The sequence below is a fragment of the Heptranchias perlo genome, chromosome 11 (genome assembly GCF_035084215.1).
Source record: "Heptranchias perlo isolate sHepPer1 chromosome 11, sHepPer1.hap1, whole genome shotgun sequence".
In the NCBI taxonomy this organism is placed as follows: domain Eukaryota; kingdom Metazoa; phylum Chordata; class Chondrichthyes; order Hexanchiformes; family Hexanchidae; genus Heptranchias; species Heptranchias perlo.
In genome coordinates this window covers 29640347-29658942 of record NC_090335.1, presented here as the reverse complement: position 1 = coordinate 29658942, position 18596 = coordinate 29640347, and the positions used below count along the sequence as shown (strand labels likewise).

The 18596-nt window shown below is 42.9% G+C and overlaps 1 protein-coding gene across 1 annotated transcript in view; it reads right to left on the bottom strand.

Annotated features, from left to right (window-relative positions):
* LOC137327209 (cilia- and flagella-associated protein 47-like) overlaps positions 1 to 18596 on the bottom strand; it is a 602936-nt gene that overhangs the window by 324698 nt on the left and 259642 nt on the right. Inside the window, exons 39-41 of the mRNA XM_067992778.1 lie at positions 17050 to 17200; positions 16106 to 16194; positions 15098 to 15211 (exon numbers count right to left, since the gene is read on the bottom strand). Of these exons, the coding sequence (XP_067848879.1) occupies positions 15098 to 15211; positions 16106 to 16194; positions 17050 to 17200 (354 nt within the window). The remainder of the gene's footprint in view (positions 1 to 15097; positions 15212 to 16105; positions 16195 to 17049; positions 17201 to 18596) is intronic.

Genomic DNA, 18596 nt, shown 5'->3' with positions numbered 1-18596 from the left:
CACAATTTCCACATCCCTAAATTGGTATCATCTATAAACTTCAATGTTACTCCTCCTGTGTTTCTGTCCAAATCATTTATATCAATACAAAACAAAATAAAACAGCATGGATCTCTGGAACACACCACTATCTACATCCCACCAGTCCTAAAAATATCCATTTACGCAACTTTTATTTATTTTTATCCTCCACCTATCTCTCTAACCATGTAGCCCCATTCCCATTAATACCATGTGGCTTAGTTTTCATCTTAAATTTCTTACGTTGCACTGTGATAAAAGTGGATTTTTGTCTGTGTTGAATTTTTAGTTGGATTCTTCATTGCTGGAGACAGCAGATGAGTGGTTCATGGCCCAAGGTATTTCTCAAAGGAAGAGGCATGAGCTTAGAGACCAGACATGCTGGCTACAGTAGTCCTCGCAAGAGCAACTTGTTAGGGCTAAGAACAATTGAAAGTTTCAAGTGTTAATTGGCATTGAATCTCAAGCATCTTATGCCATTGTGAAAAGATTACTTACTCATTTAATATTAAGGAGAGAAATGCAACATTTTGTAAATGGCTTTTAGCTCTTACAACTTTAATGTTTGGATTCTGAAGGGAAACTGCTTAGCTGACAATCAGTTTCCAGGTGGACTGTTCAGTTGGCTGCTCACAGGCAGTGTTCAGCTGTTTTTTTTTATCTGTTTCCATGCTTTCAGGTGCTAACAATCATCTGGCCAGCAGAGGGAGCTGGCTGCAGATGACACTGCATTTAAGAAAGTACCAACTTTCATCCTACTGAAATTAGGACTTCTCATTTTCTTTATATAATTAGATAATGTTCACTATTTCCCTAAGTGTTTCCTTCCCTTCAAATCACTACCTTGTTCTGCTGCATCAGGAACATAGGAATGGCTAAACTAAAAAAGACCACGGTCCATTTAGTTTGCCTTTTTCCATCCTGGTAGCCACATGATACAACAATAATGGAGTTGTTGAGACTAATCATAGCAATCAATCTCTATCAATTAGTCTAAAACAGACCCAGAAATGACACGAGGGAAACCTCAGTGGTGGCGTTCTTTGGGAACCATAGGTCCAAAGTCACCTATTCCTCCCAAGCATGCTACACTTTCCATATGTCTTGTCTCAAATTACTCATATATTGAACCCCAAAATTTTATTTTCTGAAAGAAATCTATCTTTAAGCTGATTAAAGGATTTGATAGGGTAGATAGAGAGAAACCATTTCCTCTGGTGGAGGAGCCCAGAACAATGCAGCATAACCTTGAAATTAGAGCTAGGCCATTCAAAGGTGAAGTCAGGAAGCACCTTCATGCAAAGGGTAGTGTACGTCTGGAACTCTCTCTCATAAAAAGCTGTTGAGGCTAGGTCAATTGCAAATTTAAAAACTAAGACTGATAGATTTTTGTTAGGCCAGGTTATTAAGGGATATGGAACAAAGGCAGGTAAATGGACTTAAGATATAGATCAGCCACAATCCAATTGAATGGCAGAACAGGCTCAAGGGACTGAACGGCCTACTCCTGTTCCTATGTTCCTATCTAATTTGTATCTGAATGAGTCAATATTAGCTGCTTCCACCATCACCCTTGGGAGCATGTTCCATAGACTGACCACTCACTCACTGAATTGTTTCTGCAGATTAATTTTGAATTTACCCCCCTTCAAATGCAGCCCATGTTCTCTAGTTCTATTGTTCTGAACAGGGTGAAATAGCTTGTAATGTTCTACATTATCTCGTCCCAATAGAATCCTTAAAACAGCAATCATATCACCTCTCAACCTTCTCTTTTCCAGTGAGAACATGCCCAATTTACATAGTCACTCCTCATAATCCAATCCCTCCATCCCCTCAATCATGCTGGTTGTTCCCTTCTGTATCCTTTTAATAGCTGAAATATCCTTTTTGTACTGCAGCGACCAGAACTGTGCACCAATGCGTTACCCAGAATCAGATCTACCATTGCATCCTTCTTTGTTGGACATGTAACATACTGATTAAGGAAACAGTACTTGATGCATTCTAGAAACTGCTTTCCATTTTGACAACCTTTGGCTCATGCCAGGTGGTCTTAGGATAGTGTGGGGTTCAAAACCCCTTTAACAAAAGATATTTGAAGGAAAGGGTTAACTGTACCCCTTTTAAGCAAAGACATTTGAAAACCTGCAAACACAGTAATGTGGTAAACTGTGTTCTTGCAAATCCTGTTTTTCCCTCACTGACGCTGACGGCATTGGAGAAGTATGAGGTTCGGGATTGAAGACATTGTACTGCGAATTGATATCTACATTATTAAATAAATAAGCTAGATGGATAATATTGGGCTTAAAGCATTGTCAGGCTTTCAAAACACATAGGCTTTTGGAAGCACAAGCTTTTTAACACAGCAGGAGGAATGTAAGAAAAGGCAACAAGGACATACATCAAAGGCTTTGGATCAGGAAAGCAATAATGGGTGTGAAAAAAAGCATGGGCCTCTCATTCCTATCTGGTAATCTGTTCAAAAGAACTAGGATTTGTAAAACATCAAATAATACTGCATCCAGCATGTGGTCAAATGGTATAAGGAATGGATTTGAAGCCATTGAAGCAATCAAAATTGGAGACACAAGGACCATTAAGAATGTCTGGGCATAGAAATGTAAGGGGCTATCTCTACATGAAAGGCCATAAACAGAGACAGTAAAGGGGCCTTTTACAACCCATTGTTCAAGCACGTGGTCTTTTCTACGTCAAAGGGTCTCCAGTCACATGATCAAAGCTTAAACTGTCAATCACTGAAGTATGTTAATGATTGAGGCACAGCAACAGGGAGCGATTGGACAAAAAGGATGACCCTCCCCAATCCTGCGTCCTATTGGTATAAAAACAATATAAAAAGACGACTTTGCGAGCAGAACGGTCTCTTCTTTTCTTCACTACCCGGCAGTCACAAGGAACGCACACTGCAGTTGAACATCACACAAGAAGAGGACCTCGAGTTCTGAAGAGCTGATCAACCTTCAGGCCCGAAGAGCAAAATCCTTGGTTTAAAGATTGTATGTGTATTAATGATTTGCCTGGTGTGTATGAATTGCTAATTCATTACATAATAACATTGCGAATTATTAAGTGTATAGTGGAATTTATAAAGGGAAGTCATTTGTATGGTTTGATTTTGCTTCATGAATACTCATATGAATGATAACATCATTAAATAATTACTTTTGATTAACGAAACTACCGTGAGCGAGGGTGACTTTCTTTGCTTGACTATTTGGCCAGTGTCCAAGAATCACACAAAATAAGGAATTCCCTACAGTAACTAAAGTCCCCCATTATTACAACTGTTACTACTGCAAACCTCTGAAAATTATTTACAACTCTCATCCTCAATTTCTTTACCACTATTCAGTGGTCAATAACATTCTTCTAATAGGTCTCTTATTATTTTTTAACTCAACCGAGACTGATTCTATTTGAGTATCACCATTAATAAAAACTTTCCTTTCTATGGCTGTAATTGTGTCCTTAATTAAGACCACCCCTTCCTCCTATTTTTACTTCTCTATCTCTCCTGTAATTTTCGGTTCCCTTGATCTTGAGCCAGCACGGAGCCATGTGATTTTGTAACTATGCATGTGCAGAAGAGATTTCTGCAACATTATGGGGTAATCTCAGAAAAGAGATTAGGTAGAGTAAGAAGTTTCAATCCAAGAATATTTAAACCTAACGTAGAATGATGGCTATAAAAGCAGTGCTTATATCCCACTTATATCTCCATCGAGCATAGAATAATTAGAATACATTGTACAGTCACCAATGGTTTTCCACTTTACATCAACATTAATAGTAACAGGGAGGTTGTTTAGCATGAAAACCAGAGTTCTCTTGACAGCTTTTCAGGCTGATTAATAATGTAATTGGCAGTTGGTTAGCTGCACTGTCAGCCCTGCTTCCTGTAGTAGTCTGCTGCAGCTGGATAATGAGACTAATCAAATGAAGCATTTCATGTTGTAAAATCTAAAAATTCACAGTACTACTTCATTGATTCTTTGAAATAGATTAACTTTTAAACTATCAAAAATCCACATTAAAAGGCCGATTTTAAAATGGCTGCAGCGACTTACCCCCAGCGATCCCACTGCCTTCCCGTGGGTTACAATTTTAACCTGTTCTTTTCAGCAAAAGAGAGGGCAGCAGAGTCCTTCTTTAAATATCAGATCAGGCTCCGATGTTGTCATCGCCGCCTGACTGCAATTTTAACCCAAGGCCGGCACGAGAAAGCTGTTGTGGCTTCCCGGGCAGGCCACCCTGGCAAGGCCAGAAGAAGCCAGAAAAGTGAGCTAATTTTATGGTGTTCATTTCCTTGTAGGCGAGGAGGATCAGGAAGCCTTGAGGATCCCCTGCCCTGGGCTTCCCTTCCCCTTCCCATGCCCTCCCGATACTCTCCCAACCACTTACCTGATTTCTGAAGACAGTCCCTTCGTATTCCTGGCAATGGCCTCCTACCACCCAAAATCCCATTCCTGCCTGCCCAGTTAAGGCAGGAGACTGACAGGGTCTATGCAAATGAGGCCCGAGAATTAAAATCTCCCAGGCCTCATGCTGGGGGATGTCGCTGAGGTCACCTACTACAGCCTGAAAGGAGCCTGTAGCATAAAAGTTAAGGGCTACGGTGACCTTGACAGCCACAAGCAATGCTGTCCATGCCCTGATATGAGGCTCGTGTTGTGGCTGCAGCAGGTGACATAGCTTGGTGACAGCCTCCTCTGTGAAGCAGAGGAGCCTGAGACATTGTTCATTCAAGAAGTTCATGGAGGAGAAGTGTTCCCTGAATACCCACTGTGGGTATGGTCCTGTGCACAGCGCCCTTCTCCTCCCTCATAAGCTGCTCCTGCTTTCTCCTGTCTTCCTTGCAACTCCCCCTCCTCCTCCAGCCCCAAAGGCAGACCTACCAGGCCACCCATAACTCCAGTACAACTGTTTAGAAGGCAGCCGAAAACAGTTCAGCACCAGCAAAATCATCTTCTCCACAGTCAGAATTAAATTTTCACAGTCAGAAAATAGGCCAAAAAACACTCAGAAGTTGACCAGCAGCCCCAAATGACAAACCAGCAATTAACCTGTATGTAGTGCATGAGCCCTTTAAATAGCGCTGCTGAAGGGTCCTTTCTGACTGTAAGTCACGAGCTGCTGGATGAATTTATCACATGGCAAGTTTGCAGCTGGGCAGACCAATATCAGAAAAAAGCCCTACAACAAGCGCAAAACCCTTACTTGAATATTTTATTCATCATTTTAAATAGTTCTGGCATGCACCCTGGACTCCGACAGAGCAGCCTGATCCAATGTGGCGGGTGACGCACTTCTGGCACGTAATGAGCACCCACCATATAGGATGCTTAGGGGCCCATTTTGCGTCTGAAAAATGGGCGCAGCGCTATTGAATTTCTAAGCTCCCATGTCATTATTCAAAAATAAGCAGGGATTTCTCCCTATATCTGGGTCATCATTCCTCCCTCAAACAATACCACAAAAAATAGACAGCTAATTGGTGTTTTTTGAGGGATCTTGGCGCATACAAAATGGTTGCCACATCTGCACACTTATCCATCATTTCACTTCATCTCCTTAAGGCAGTTCTGATATGCGATAAAGCACTATATAAATGCAAATCTTTCTTCTTTTTTGTAGTACTCAAGCAACCTTTACAGCAACGAGTGGTACCAATGTATGGTTCTGAAGATGGAAGAGACATGTATTTGGAAAGCTCAAACAATCTATTGGAACACTACAAAGGTTGAAAATTCTAAAATGATTAGTTCCTTGACATAAGTATAAAATGCTGCTAGGGCCAATTTTCCAGGGCTCCCTCTGCCCAGGCGCTAAACAAGAGCAGCACACCCAAAGTGCATCTATCCAGCCCCAGGCTGGATTTCCTATTCTAGGACATTTAAGTGGCCTGTGACTGGCTTCTGGCCTCAAGAGATCAGGACCTTCTGGTTGCCAAAGGAGAGTGGCAGCGAGGAGGTCCAGATTGAAGTGCAAACCTCTGGGGGCGGTTGGAGTACAGAAAACTAATAGTGGCCTAACTGCAGATTTTTGACCTGCCCACTGGAACCCATAATGACCCTCTGGTCGGGGACAGTTCAGCAGCAGGGTCTGTATAAATGCAAATTCTTTGTTTCTTTAAAGATCACAATATAATTATGGATGAGGAAGACCATTCAGCCCATGTTAGTTCATCCATCCAGAAGCAACCTACAGTCAACTTTTTCCACATCTAATTGTTTCTGACATGATTCCAGGAATTTTGCCTTCAAGTGCTGATCACTCTCTGCATGAAGAAGAAGAATGTGGAACTTGCTACCACAAGGAATAGTTGAGGCGAATAGCATAGATGCAGTTGAGGGGAAGCTAGATAAAGGAATAGAAGGATATGTTGATAGGGTGGAAGGAGGTCCATGTGGAGCATAAACATTGGCATGGACCAGTTGGGCCAAATGGCCGGTTTCTGTGCTGTACTTTCTATGCATGCAATTCTATGTAAAGAAACTCCTGATATCAGTCTTAAAGTTACCCTTTACTAGTTTAAACTGAAGTCCCTTTGTCTTACTCCTATAGTTTAATTTAAAGTAATATTCCAGATTTACCGTTTCCATACCATTTACTATTTTGTACACGACTATAAGATCAACTCTCAGACACCTCCTTTCCAGGCTGAAAATTCCAAATCTCTCCAGTCTTTCCTCATATCTTAGACCCCGAGCACCAAGGACCAGTTTCACGGGTCTTCTCTGCATTGATTCAGCACTTAAATGTCTCCCTTGTGTGTTGGCAATCAGAACTGGATGCAATACTCAAGATATGTTCTGACCAGAGCACTGCACAGTTTGAATACGATTTCCTCTGACTGTTTTGGCTAAGTAGTTCAACATTCTATTGGTTTTGCTGATCACTGTTTAGCATTGGTTGGACATGATTAGTGTAGTGTCTGCTAAGACTCTTCGGACTCTTTCCACTTCATCCTTAGCTATTTCAACACCATTTATGGAGTACATATGTTGCTTATTTTTCCATCCTAAATGCAGTACTTTGCAATTGTCTGCATTAAATTACAGCTGCTATTTGTCAGTCCACATATTTATTTTGTCCAACATTGAGAGATTAGAATATATTAACCAGCATCTTTTTTACACACTAATTTTCTTGACGATTTTTGGGTGCACATCATCCAGCACAGTTTCCCTGTATATTTAATGGTTTGAGTTTATTCATAACACATGTTTCACTGACCTTTGCATGTTCGAGATTCCTGAACCAGTTTGACTGGAGTTGGAATGTGTATGTAGTCATCATCTATTAAGGCTACAGTGAAGAATTAATTTAACACATCTGCCATTTTTAATTTCTTCCTGTGGCATTTCCACCCAAATTACAAAGAACTTATCTGATCTTTTATACTCTGACTACTTTGCACAAAAGTAATTTATTTTGATTCTTCTCACTGCTATTGAAAAGCTGACCTTTTATTTTCCTCTCACCTATTCTAATAGTCATTACATTTTTGTACCTCAAGATCTCATTACTTGCTCCCTTTTTCTCTTAAGTATAAAGTAATAATTTTATGTCAAATTAACATCAAGTAAAAAAAACAAATGCTTTTGGTGTTAAAGCCTGGTGGACAGTGTTAATGTTACAGTGTATGTTGATTAACTCAGTAGCAACCACTTTCTGCTAGTAGTCTAGTGACACCAATTATGAGAGTACAGATCCCATCAACTGAAGTACCTCCGAACTTTCTATTATTTCAAAACCTTTACACCCCCGGGTATACACTGGACCAGGCTTTATTACCAGTACCAGATATCGCTTTTTGAAATAAATGTCATACAGGACAACTGGGCCCCACATTCAACTACCAGTGCCAGAAATATATCAACAGCTTCAAGAAGCAAGCAGGATGCATGTCTTCCAAACAAAATGACAGCAGAGGGAATAGCCCAATTGCACAATTAGTAACAAACAGACTAGACTGCAACGGCAATCTCCAAAATCTCCAATCCTCATATACAGAAACACTCCAAAGGATTCCTGTGGTAAACAAATATTGCCAGTCGCCATATTTCACTGCCAGAAATTCCAACTTTTGTATTTATAAATCATTTTATGAATAGCTCTGTGCAAATTATTTTCCGATCTCTACTGGCATAAGTGTAGTGAAGCGGGACACCACGTATCCATAATGACAGATATAAACCCAAATCCCAGGTACGAGGTTGTTACTGTTGGGGAGAGGTGCTCACACCTGTAAGGGCATGTCTGAGATGTGGGGCAGGATTTTATCATGGCGGCGGGATGTAAATGGGGGAGGGGGGGTCAAAGGGCGTGTGTGAAACCCGTCAAAAAAATTCTTACCTTTCTCCACACAATCGTGACTTAATTGGAGCCCCTAAATGTGGCTTCCGGGTTTGCCATCCGAAAGCTGCGCAGTGGATGGACTGTGCACCTGGATGATGTGATAGCAGCTGGAATATTTAAAGGGCCACTGCATGAATGGCTTTTGTGGGAGAAGGAAGAAATTACAAGAAGAAAAAGCTAGCACCCCAGTTCAATGACTCTGCACTGGAGTTGCTAGTGGCTGGGGTGAGGAGCAGGAGGGAGATGTTGTACCCGGCTCATGGGAGGAAGTGCCCTGCCTCTGCCACCAAGAGGACCTGCCTTGAGGTGGCAGAGGAGGTGACCAGCAGAACTAATGTATTCAGGACTTGGCTGGAGTGCAGGAAGTGCTTCAGTGACCTAACCAGGTCAGGAAAAGTGAGTACACTTACTGATTCACCTGCATTGTGTGGTGCACATCACCCCCCGCCTCACATTCTGCCCTGCGAAGCCTACTCCATCACATTAATCCTCACACCACCTAAGGCTCAGTGTCAAGTGACCTTCACGTTCTGTGCACTTCCTCACCTCCCCATTTGTGCACCTACCACCGTCACTCACCCCAATCCTGATGCAATGTCATGAATCTGTCTGGTATTCACCTTCTGATGCATCACTTCCATTGTCAGCCTCACACAAAGCAATTCATCCATCGAGTGACCCTGTCACCCTCATTCACTCACACGTCTGTACTTGCTCCCCCTGTAGGAAAAGACAGCGCAAAATGTAAGGGTGAGGGCAAGGACTGGAGGGGGACCAGCCCAAATAGTGGTCCTTACAGAGGCAGTAGGAGGCAGCCTTGCAGCTCAGTGGAACGGTGGAGTGCCTGGCCATCGGAGATGGCAAGACTGGCACCCCACAAATGGCTCAAGACAGAACTTTATTATCCCTCACACACAAAATGAATTGATGTTATCTCCATTTCTCTGAGGTACACCGTCACATCATATCCAGCCACGCACCAGCGCAGATACTGTCACCTTGGTGGGTCCTGTTAGGCAGATGGTTGGGTTGTCACCTGGTGATTCAACACTCACAAGTGTGCACGAGCAGACACTGGTGGCAGGGCCAGCAGTGGAGAGTCCGTGTCGGGGAGCGCACACCTTTCCAAGCTCTGCTCAGCTGGACTCAAATGATGAACCTCGGGGAACATCATGGAAAGTGAGAATGATAGAGGTACAGCTCCACCTTTGCAAGATAATGGAAAAGGTGTCACGCACACTCTCCACAATAGCGGATAGAGTGGAGGAGTCCAACGTCATCGCTAGTGGATTGGTGGCACAGGTAAGTGCTGGAATGTCTTCCATAGAGAGAGTGGCAGCCTCCATTGAGCTTCAAGTACGGCTCACCAATGAGTCTGTGCGTGCAATGACAACGGCCGTGCGGACTCTGGATCCAACATGTCTGCCATGTTAAACAGGCAGACAGAAACTTCATCCGTGGCCTTAGAAAGCGCCATATCTCCTCCCCAGCCTGATGTCCAGCAGAGTGGTGGGAGTGATGTTGCGCCGGCCCAGGAGTGAGATGATGGTGAAAGGGGACATGGAAGTGGGAACACCACTCAAAACGCTCCCACTCCTCAAACACTACCCACAATGCTGCCTCCTCTCCCGATGTCCAAGTTGGCACCTGCACAGGTGCAGGTAAACCAGTCTTTGGCGGTGCCCTCACAGGCTCCAAAACCCAGAGGTCATAGGCCAAAAGCATCTAAGGAGTCAAGGCATGATTCTGAGCAATCTGCCACTACCTCTGCTGAAGCCACAGGGGATGCACCACGGAAAAGCATTGGAAAGAGGAAGGCTAAGTTTTTGTAATCACCAAGGGTATACACATGGGTGTGTGATAGAATGTCATGTTTTTCATTTATATTTGTTTTTTGTTAAATACACATTAAATTGTATAATTCTCACCGACACTGACATGTCTTGACCATTCTTGAGTCCCTTTTGTGAGAGCACCCTTTGATGTGTTTCATCACGAATGGCGAGCCGTCATGCCACCCATTGGGCGCATTTACAATGGGTGTATGTGTGGTTTCAGGAGTGTGATGTGCTACCGGGGGGTGTGGGGGTGGGGGTGCTAGTGTTGGTGGACGTTACAGGTGGTCTGAGTACTTGAGTATCTTCATTTTACAGATCTCCTTATGAGAATCTATCCAAAATTAGTGACTCCCTGGCATCACAAGCAGCCAGGTGAACCGCTGACCTGCCGATGGGTTCCCTATCTTCCTCCTCCTCCTCCTCCTCAATGTGGATGCAGATGTGGATGCTTCATGAGCGCATGGGACCTCAGCCACCAGTAACCCTCTCTGTTGAGCGATGTTGTGCAGGACGCAACAAGTGACTGTTATTCTACACACCCTCGCTGGTGAGTACTGAAGGGCTCCCCCAGATCAATCCAGGCACCTGAAGCGCATCTTGAGCAGTCCTATCACTTGTTCAATGACAGACTTGGTGGTGATGTGACTGTCATTGTACCGGTGCTGTGCCTCGGTGGTGGAGTTTCTCAGAGGTGTCATGAGCCACGTCTGCAGGGGGTGATCCCTCGGAGAAAGCCCTTAAGTCTGTTTTGTGCAAGGAAGAGGGCCGGGATGTTGGTTTTATGCAGGATGAAGGAATCATGGCAGCTGCCAGGAAATTTACCACACACCTGCTGAAATCGTTTCCGGTGGTCGCAAACCAGCTGTGCATTGATGGAGTGATATCCCTTTCTGTTGATGAACAGTCCTGGCTGATGTGGAGGTGCTCGGATTGCTACGTGTGCGCAATCAATAGTGTCCTGTACCTGTGGGAAGCCAGCTAGAGAGTGGAAACCTACTACCCTCTCAGTCTGGCTGATGTCGTCGATGGGGAAGTTGACGTAGTCGGATGTCCTGCAAAACAAGCCATCCGTGACCTGTCATATACATTTATGGGCAGATGACTGAGAGACCCCGGCGATGTCACCGGTGGCGCCTTGGAAGGATCCGGAGGCAAAGAAATTGAGGGCAGTGGTGACTTTAACTGCCAGGACAATGCGTTGCCACCAGCCGGGAGCAGCTCTACATGAAGGAACAAGCAGATGTCTGCAACCACCTGGCGACTCACTCTGAGCCCACATAGGCACTGCTATAGGTGGCAGCAGATTGAAGATTTGCCTATGATATCCCTGTCAGAATTTTGCCAGCCTGAATGGAAGGGAATCCAGCAAAACCAGATTCCTCCCCAATTGGACAATCTGCCCAAGCTGCATCCTGAGCCCAGTTGGAATTTCAGGCCCTATATCTGTATACTACTATCCAACCTACTATTTCACCTCAATTCTTAAAATTCCACTTTGAAATAACTAGTTTCATAGTAAATCTTACTTGGGATGCCTGATAATATATCTCATTCTGTTGGCAGCATCCATATAAAAAAAAGCTATGACCGGTGACTGGTCAAATTTAATCATTATCAAATTAGACTATAGTAACTCCTCAGAGGGGTCCAGGAAGCTCATCCTCTGTCTGTAGACCCTCTCACGTGGGTAGTGTCTCCTGTGATGTCAGATCCTCTGTTGTTCCCCTCTCTACTCTTCTACAGGTCCTTGTGGCTCACCTCTGTCTTGTGGAGCTGCAGGTCCCAGAACTGCACGCTGTGCCTGGCGCGGATAGTGATGTGCCTCCTCCTCAGATTTACCGCTGGATAAATCCATTGCACCCTCCCATCGTGTTGTTGTCAGTTTGAGGGGGTCCGAAATATAGGTAAATGTGTGTGAACACAAGAATTCGGAGTGTGAACAAAGAAATCTGAGTCTAAACACAAAAATCTCCCAGCCAAAGGCTTGTCTGAGACAACTGACTGCCCTGCAGCAAAAACTCACCTTTTATCCCCATCTGTCAAACAGTGATTTAAATGTCCAAATGACTGCCGGCTGCAACTCGCCTCCATTTCTATGGCGTGTTTCAGAGGCCACAGGAAAAATGTTGAATCAGAGTTAAAATCGTTTCCCTGCCTCAATCCACAAAAATTTAATCAGTTTAAATAGGTTAACTATCTAAATCTCTGCTTTAATTGCCGGCGGGATTTCTGGCTTCCTGACGCACGCACACACCCAGATGCGTCTGGGTGATATGCGAAACTCGATGGGTCAGAGCCGGGATGCGTTCCCACTCCGAAAACCCGCAATTTTGTCTGCTCCCCTGCCCCCAACCCACCTGATCTTGGGGGCTAAAATCATGCCCGTGGTGTGGAAAATTGAAATGGTATCATGCCACTACAATGGCACATGAAGGAGCCATTGAATGGCCTAAGAACAGCAGAAATGTTTTGTTGTCTTCTGCCTGAAGTGAACAGGCTAAGACTTAATGAGGCATTACTGGGTGGAATACTAGAAACTTCCCCAAAAGCGTCCCTTCACATGGGAGGTGGCAGCAGATTGAAGATTTGCCTATGATATCCCTGTCAGAATTTTGCCAGCATGCCTGAATGGAAGGGAATCCAGCAAAACCAGATTCCTCCCCAATTGGACAATCTGCCCAAGCTGCATCCTGAGCCCAATTGGAATTTCAGGCCTTATATCTGTATACTACTATCCAACCTACTATTTCACCTCAATTCTTAAAATTCCACTTTGAAATAACTTGTTTCATAGTAAATCTTACTTGGGATGCCTGAGAATATATCTCATTCTGTTGGCAGCATCCATATAAAAAAAAGCTATGACCGGTGACTGGTCAAATTTAATCATTATCAAATTAGACTATAGTATCTCCATTTCCTCGTTATGGAATAAAATAGAAGAAAACGAAGGGCCCGACATTCCTGGAGGTCTGGTCTGCCACTGCAAGTACAGCGGAGCAGAAACCCTGCCCGCCCTAGCCCCAGGGCGGGGATCCCTCCCCAAGTCTTGGAGACAGGATGCCCTGGATAGGCCACTGGCACCTACAATGGCACATCAGCGGTGCTCAACCCAGTCCAGCTTTGTAAGGCTGAGCAGCTTACAGCCACTCCACCGCAGACGCCCAAGGTCCATAGGCGCCAAAACAAAAACTACTTTTGGAAATTTTCAGCTTCAAAAGGAGCCATTCTGCCTCCAGACCAGACATGGATCCCTTCAGAATTTATTACGTTAGTCTAGATAAGGTATTGGGCCTTTCTGGAGGCCTCAAAGGGTCCCGCCAACTCTCAGGTAGCATGAATTCTGCCAAGACCTTTTAAAAGCGTACAGAGTGGAATTCTCAAGATAGCCCAGAACCTCGCCGAAAGGCTCCCTTGTCAAAGAAGGGTGGGTAGAAGATCAGCCTAAAGCCCCCATCCCCATTGGAAAATGGTTGCACCAATAAAGCAAGGTAGGATCCTGGAAGAATCGGGTCCACTTCAAATTCTGGCCTCAGGTGGTTGATCCACCCCTGCCTCCATCCTTGATCTGGGCCATAATTCAGGGCCTAAAATTTTAGCCAAACTGCTTTGAACGTAATTTGGTCTCTTAGTCACTGTTTTGAGTAAAAATAAGGCTTCCCTATTCTGACCTGTCTTTCATTAAATTGCTGCTATGTACAAAAGTATAAGTAAGAAAGAAAGACTTGCATTTATATTGCACCTTTGACAACCTCAGCTTTACAGCCAATGAGGTTCTTTTCAAAAGTAGTCACTGTTGTAATGTAGGAAACACGGCAGACAAATTGCGCACAGCAAGCTCCCACAAACGTCAATGTAATAAATGACCAAATAATCTGTTTTAGGTGTTGGTTGAGGAATAAATGCTTGGCCAGGATACTGGGAGAACTCCCCTGCTCTTCTTCAAATAGTGCCACAGGATCTTTTACGTCCACCTGAGAGGGCTGACGGGGTCTCAGTTTAACATTTCATCTGAAAAACGACATGTTCGACAATGTAGCACTCCCTCCTTACTGCACTGGAGTATCAGCCTAGATTATGTGCTCAAGTCTCTGGAGTGGGACATGAACCCACAACCTTCTGACTCGGAGGTGAGAGTGCTACCACTGAGCCGCAGCTGACATCTAAAGTATGGAATAAGAGAGGGCAGTTCAACCCACAGACCTTGTTTTCTTCACAGATTATGCATAACCTGGCCTACCACGGTGTCTACTAGCTCACTCACAACTACTGGCAAGCCTCCAAGACAAAGCTCTGCAAAATCTCACCCTGATCCCAAAGGCCAATCAAGTAAAACACCAGAATGTTAATTCAACTTTACAATCTGCATTTACAACTATGCATTCCATACATTTCATGATCCTAGGCAGAACATTTTTTTTAAACTGAAGTTCCAGTGATCGGTGACTAAATGCACTGCCTCGTGAACAGGAAGGTTCTTGCTTGATCTCCAGACTGCTGCGACACCTGATTTCAGCCAAGGTGTCAGAGGGAGCACTACAAGTGGCCAAAGTACCCCATGGTAAGGAAGGCTAAAAAAGTCTGCCAGGTTCCAGCTCTTGATTGCTATTTAGTGATCATGCTGGAACATGAATTTGTGTATATTTTGAATGCGGACAGGATCAGTTATGGCTGTGATTTCCCCCTTTATATATTTTGTGCTGATGCAACAATTTGAAAACTATTATAAGTACAGAATTAAATTCAATCTTTAAATTGAATTTCCAGTTACATTGTGGTCAACTGCAAGTGCAATTCAATGAACAAGCAAATTTATTTATTAAACAGTCTAATTTAGCTTTGAAACTTACCTAAACTTTACATTCGTTTTTTGATTTTGCATCTTCAGCTTAGCAAGTAAGGCTGCAATGGATTTAAAATCCTCAGTCGCAAAAAGACTATTGTGGGTTTCCAGTAAAATTACCCTAGAAAAAACAATCAAATATTGCACAAGTAAATTATTCACAACTATCTGTATACTGTCTCAAAACTTTAAATACAAGATCAAATTCAAAAGACTTTGGGGGTGAATTTCCATGGAGGTTCTTCCACTCATCTGCCATAACTTTGGCAGAAAAGCTGCAGAAACTCTGGAAAAATAGTGTAAAAGACGCTTATGCCGTTTTTCCAAGGTTCCCGTGGCTCTTGCACTGAAGCAGGAGAAAAACCTCACGGAAATTCATTCCCATTATTTCCTTTGCAAAATAAAGAATTGTACTCTGAAAAATACTTGCTGCAGAGTGCAAATATGGGGCACTTATTGTCAAGGCACCTAAGGATGAAAAAAATTTAAGGATAATCATACAAGTGATTTTCCAAAGCTTGTAATATTAGAATGTTTTATTTGTCGTACTATATACCCTCCCCAATTTAGAAAGTGAATCAATCTTTGTCCACTCTACACTTAATAGGCTCGATTATGTACTTAGTATATTTAACACCAGTGATGGAAGACCCTGATAATATGTACACACATATGAAAGATAGCCGTACAGATGATTAAACAATTGTTTCTGAGTAAACAGATTAATTTGAAAAAATATGTATTTCTAGACCTAACCATTTTTGATAGAAGTATGACAATTTTATTATTAAATAAAATAATTTATTATTAAATAATGCATGGATGAATTCCAGTGCAAAAAAGGTTTACATAAAGCTTAAGCTTTTATATTACTACATACACACATGGCATTTAACAAAATGAAAGCTTTGGGTAAAGTCGCTTGTAAAAACATATTTTGGCTTATATCTTAGAATAATAAGTTATCAGATAGCTTCTACTTTAGCTGTTTGTGCATCCACCAATGTCGACATACCTGAAGTCTCCCTTTCCATTTAAAGGGTTGGTAATGTTTAACTGCATTCTTTTCTGCTCATAGCATGGAGATTCACACTTAACAGTAGCCTAAAAATTGTTAGAAAAATTAGAAGGAAGAAAACATCACTCAAATAGCATCATGACAGCAACAGTTGTTGCACAACTACATGTACCAAAATAAATTAAAAATTGATGCTGTGCTCGACAAAATGAAACAAAACAATGCACACAATGAAACATTTCTCAAATTTGTACTTAGTGATGTAATTAAACCATTTCCATTTCATATGGCCAGTGGTAATGTTAGTCCTTTGTATTATTCACAATGAAGCCTATCACAATCTCAAAAGTACATCTATTTCAAGATAAGAGAACAATAAAAGGAACCATTTTGAACTTTTGCATTTTCAAAAGTCATTGTGCTGCTATTTCTTGTTATTTGTAAACAATTTTACAACACCAAGTTATAGTCCAGCAATTTTATTTTAAATTCACAAGCTTTCGGAGATTTTCTCCTTCCTCAGGCAAACATTTCTTGTTATGATCAGGGAGCAAAAAGCAGCAGTTACCATAGATAATATTTTCCAACCCATGGACCAATCACGATTCAAAAATCAATAAGTAGTGGTTGCCATGGAAAATCACAGTTACCTGTGATCAAATAAAAGCCTTCTCCCTACTTGACCTGTCTTTCCCACCATTGTCAAACAAATGCTGAACAAACAGGTCAATCACACGATAAGTCGCAATCAATTAGATTGCTAGAAAGTGAAATGAGTGAAAAGGGGAGGTGATAACTATTGGCAATGTGTTTGCTATAAAACGTCACTCAATTGGAAAGGCAATGTTATCTATATTAACCAATGGGATTCTTCAAAAAGGACCCACAACAGTTTTTGAATAGCTACAAAGACATAAGAACATACATTATTATTCACTTACAGTAGGATTAATGTTGTTGATTCGCGATGTTAGTAAAAATGTAGTTGTGGTGGCCACTACTCCTTTCCTCAACCTCGATACAAAAACTAACAAAGCTTGTTCTGGGTTCAAGAACCGGCTTGTGAATTCCACATTTATATCAACATGACTCCTGTTTAAAACAAATGTTGATAACTCAGCTCTATAAACAAACATCAATCAAATGAACCAGCATAATGGACAGAAATTAAATCAATGGATAGAAAGTTGCAGGCAGTGCACCCAGAATTTTCCAATATGCTGCTAGCATCGGGTAAGGTTTCCTGCCACCAGCATGCACTCAGAAATCACCTCCAATGTGTCTTAGTCTTCATAAACATTCAATTCCAAACTCAACTTTGACTTTCTGGGGGCGAAATTGGGCCTTGTAGCACCCATTTTGTAAGCATTATGCCATCTTGGTAAAGGGGTTTGCGTGCATGCACCTAATGACTGGAGGCAGTATGTAGAGTAGGGAGATGATGACACGAATCAGTGTGCAACGCTGATTTGAAGCAACCGGTGAAATTCTGGAATGCCACACTCCAGCCAATGCCCTGTCTTAAACTCACACAGCTGAACAGGCTATTTAAAGGGATCATGAAGTACTTAAAAGTTAGTTGCTGGATTATTTATTCTGGCTGCTGGTGCAATTGTATGTGTTTTTGGACGTTTTGTATACTTGGCTAAAGTTTCAATATTCTGTAGAGAGTGGTTTGGCTGGTCTTGCAGTACTTTTAGTGGCATTTAAAATACAGTGCTGAGAAAAGTTGCTTCCAGACATGGGTGGCCTGCTAGGTCTTCCTCTGGGAATTGAACATGACTGGGAGAATGAAGAAAGGCCACACAGAGCAGGACAAGCTGTTAAAAGAGGAAGGAGGAGGAGCAGGGCACTCAGCAGGAGGCCATATCCAAGGAGGGTCTTCAGGGACCAATTCTCTTACCTCAACGTCAGTGACGACCAGTGCATCAGGCATCAGCGGTTCACTAAGGAAGTCGTGACTGAAATCTGTCAACTGCTGCAGCCACAACTGCAGCCTCATAGCAGGGCAAGGACAGCATTGCTTGTGGCTGTCAAGGTGACCTTGGCTCCTAATTTTTAGGCCACTGCTCCTTTCAGGCTGCTGCTGGAGATATAAGCAACATCTCACAGTTTGCAGTGCACTGCGGTATAAGGGAGGTCAATGAGGCTCTCAACAGGAGGACATATCCAAGGAGGTTCTTCAATGAGGCAGACTGCATTGCGTGCTTCCTCGTCTGAACTCGGCCATATTCATGAACAGAAAGGGATTCCATTCCCTAAATGTGCAGTGATGTGCGTATCATGCAGCGTATCATGCAGGTCAATGCCCGCTATCCTGGCAGCAATCATGATTCTTTCATTCTGCGGCAGTTCTCTGTTCCACCTATATTTCAACCAGCATGGCAAGTCAAAGGCTGGCTACTGGGCGACAAGGGTTATTCCCTCATGAGATGGCTCATGACTCCAGTCAGGAACATACGCACACGTGCACAGCAGGCCTCCAACG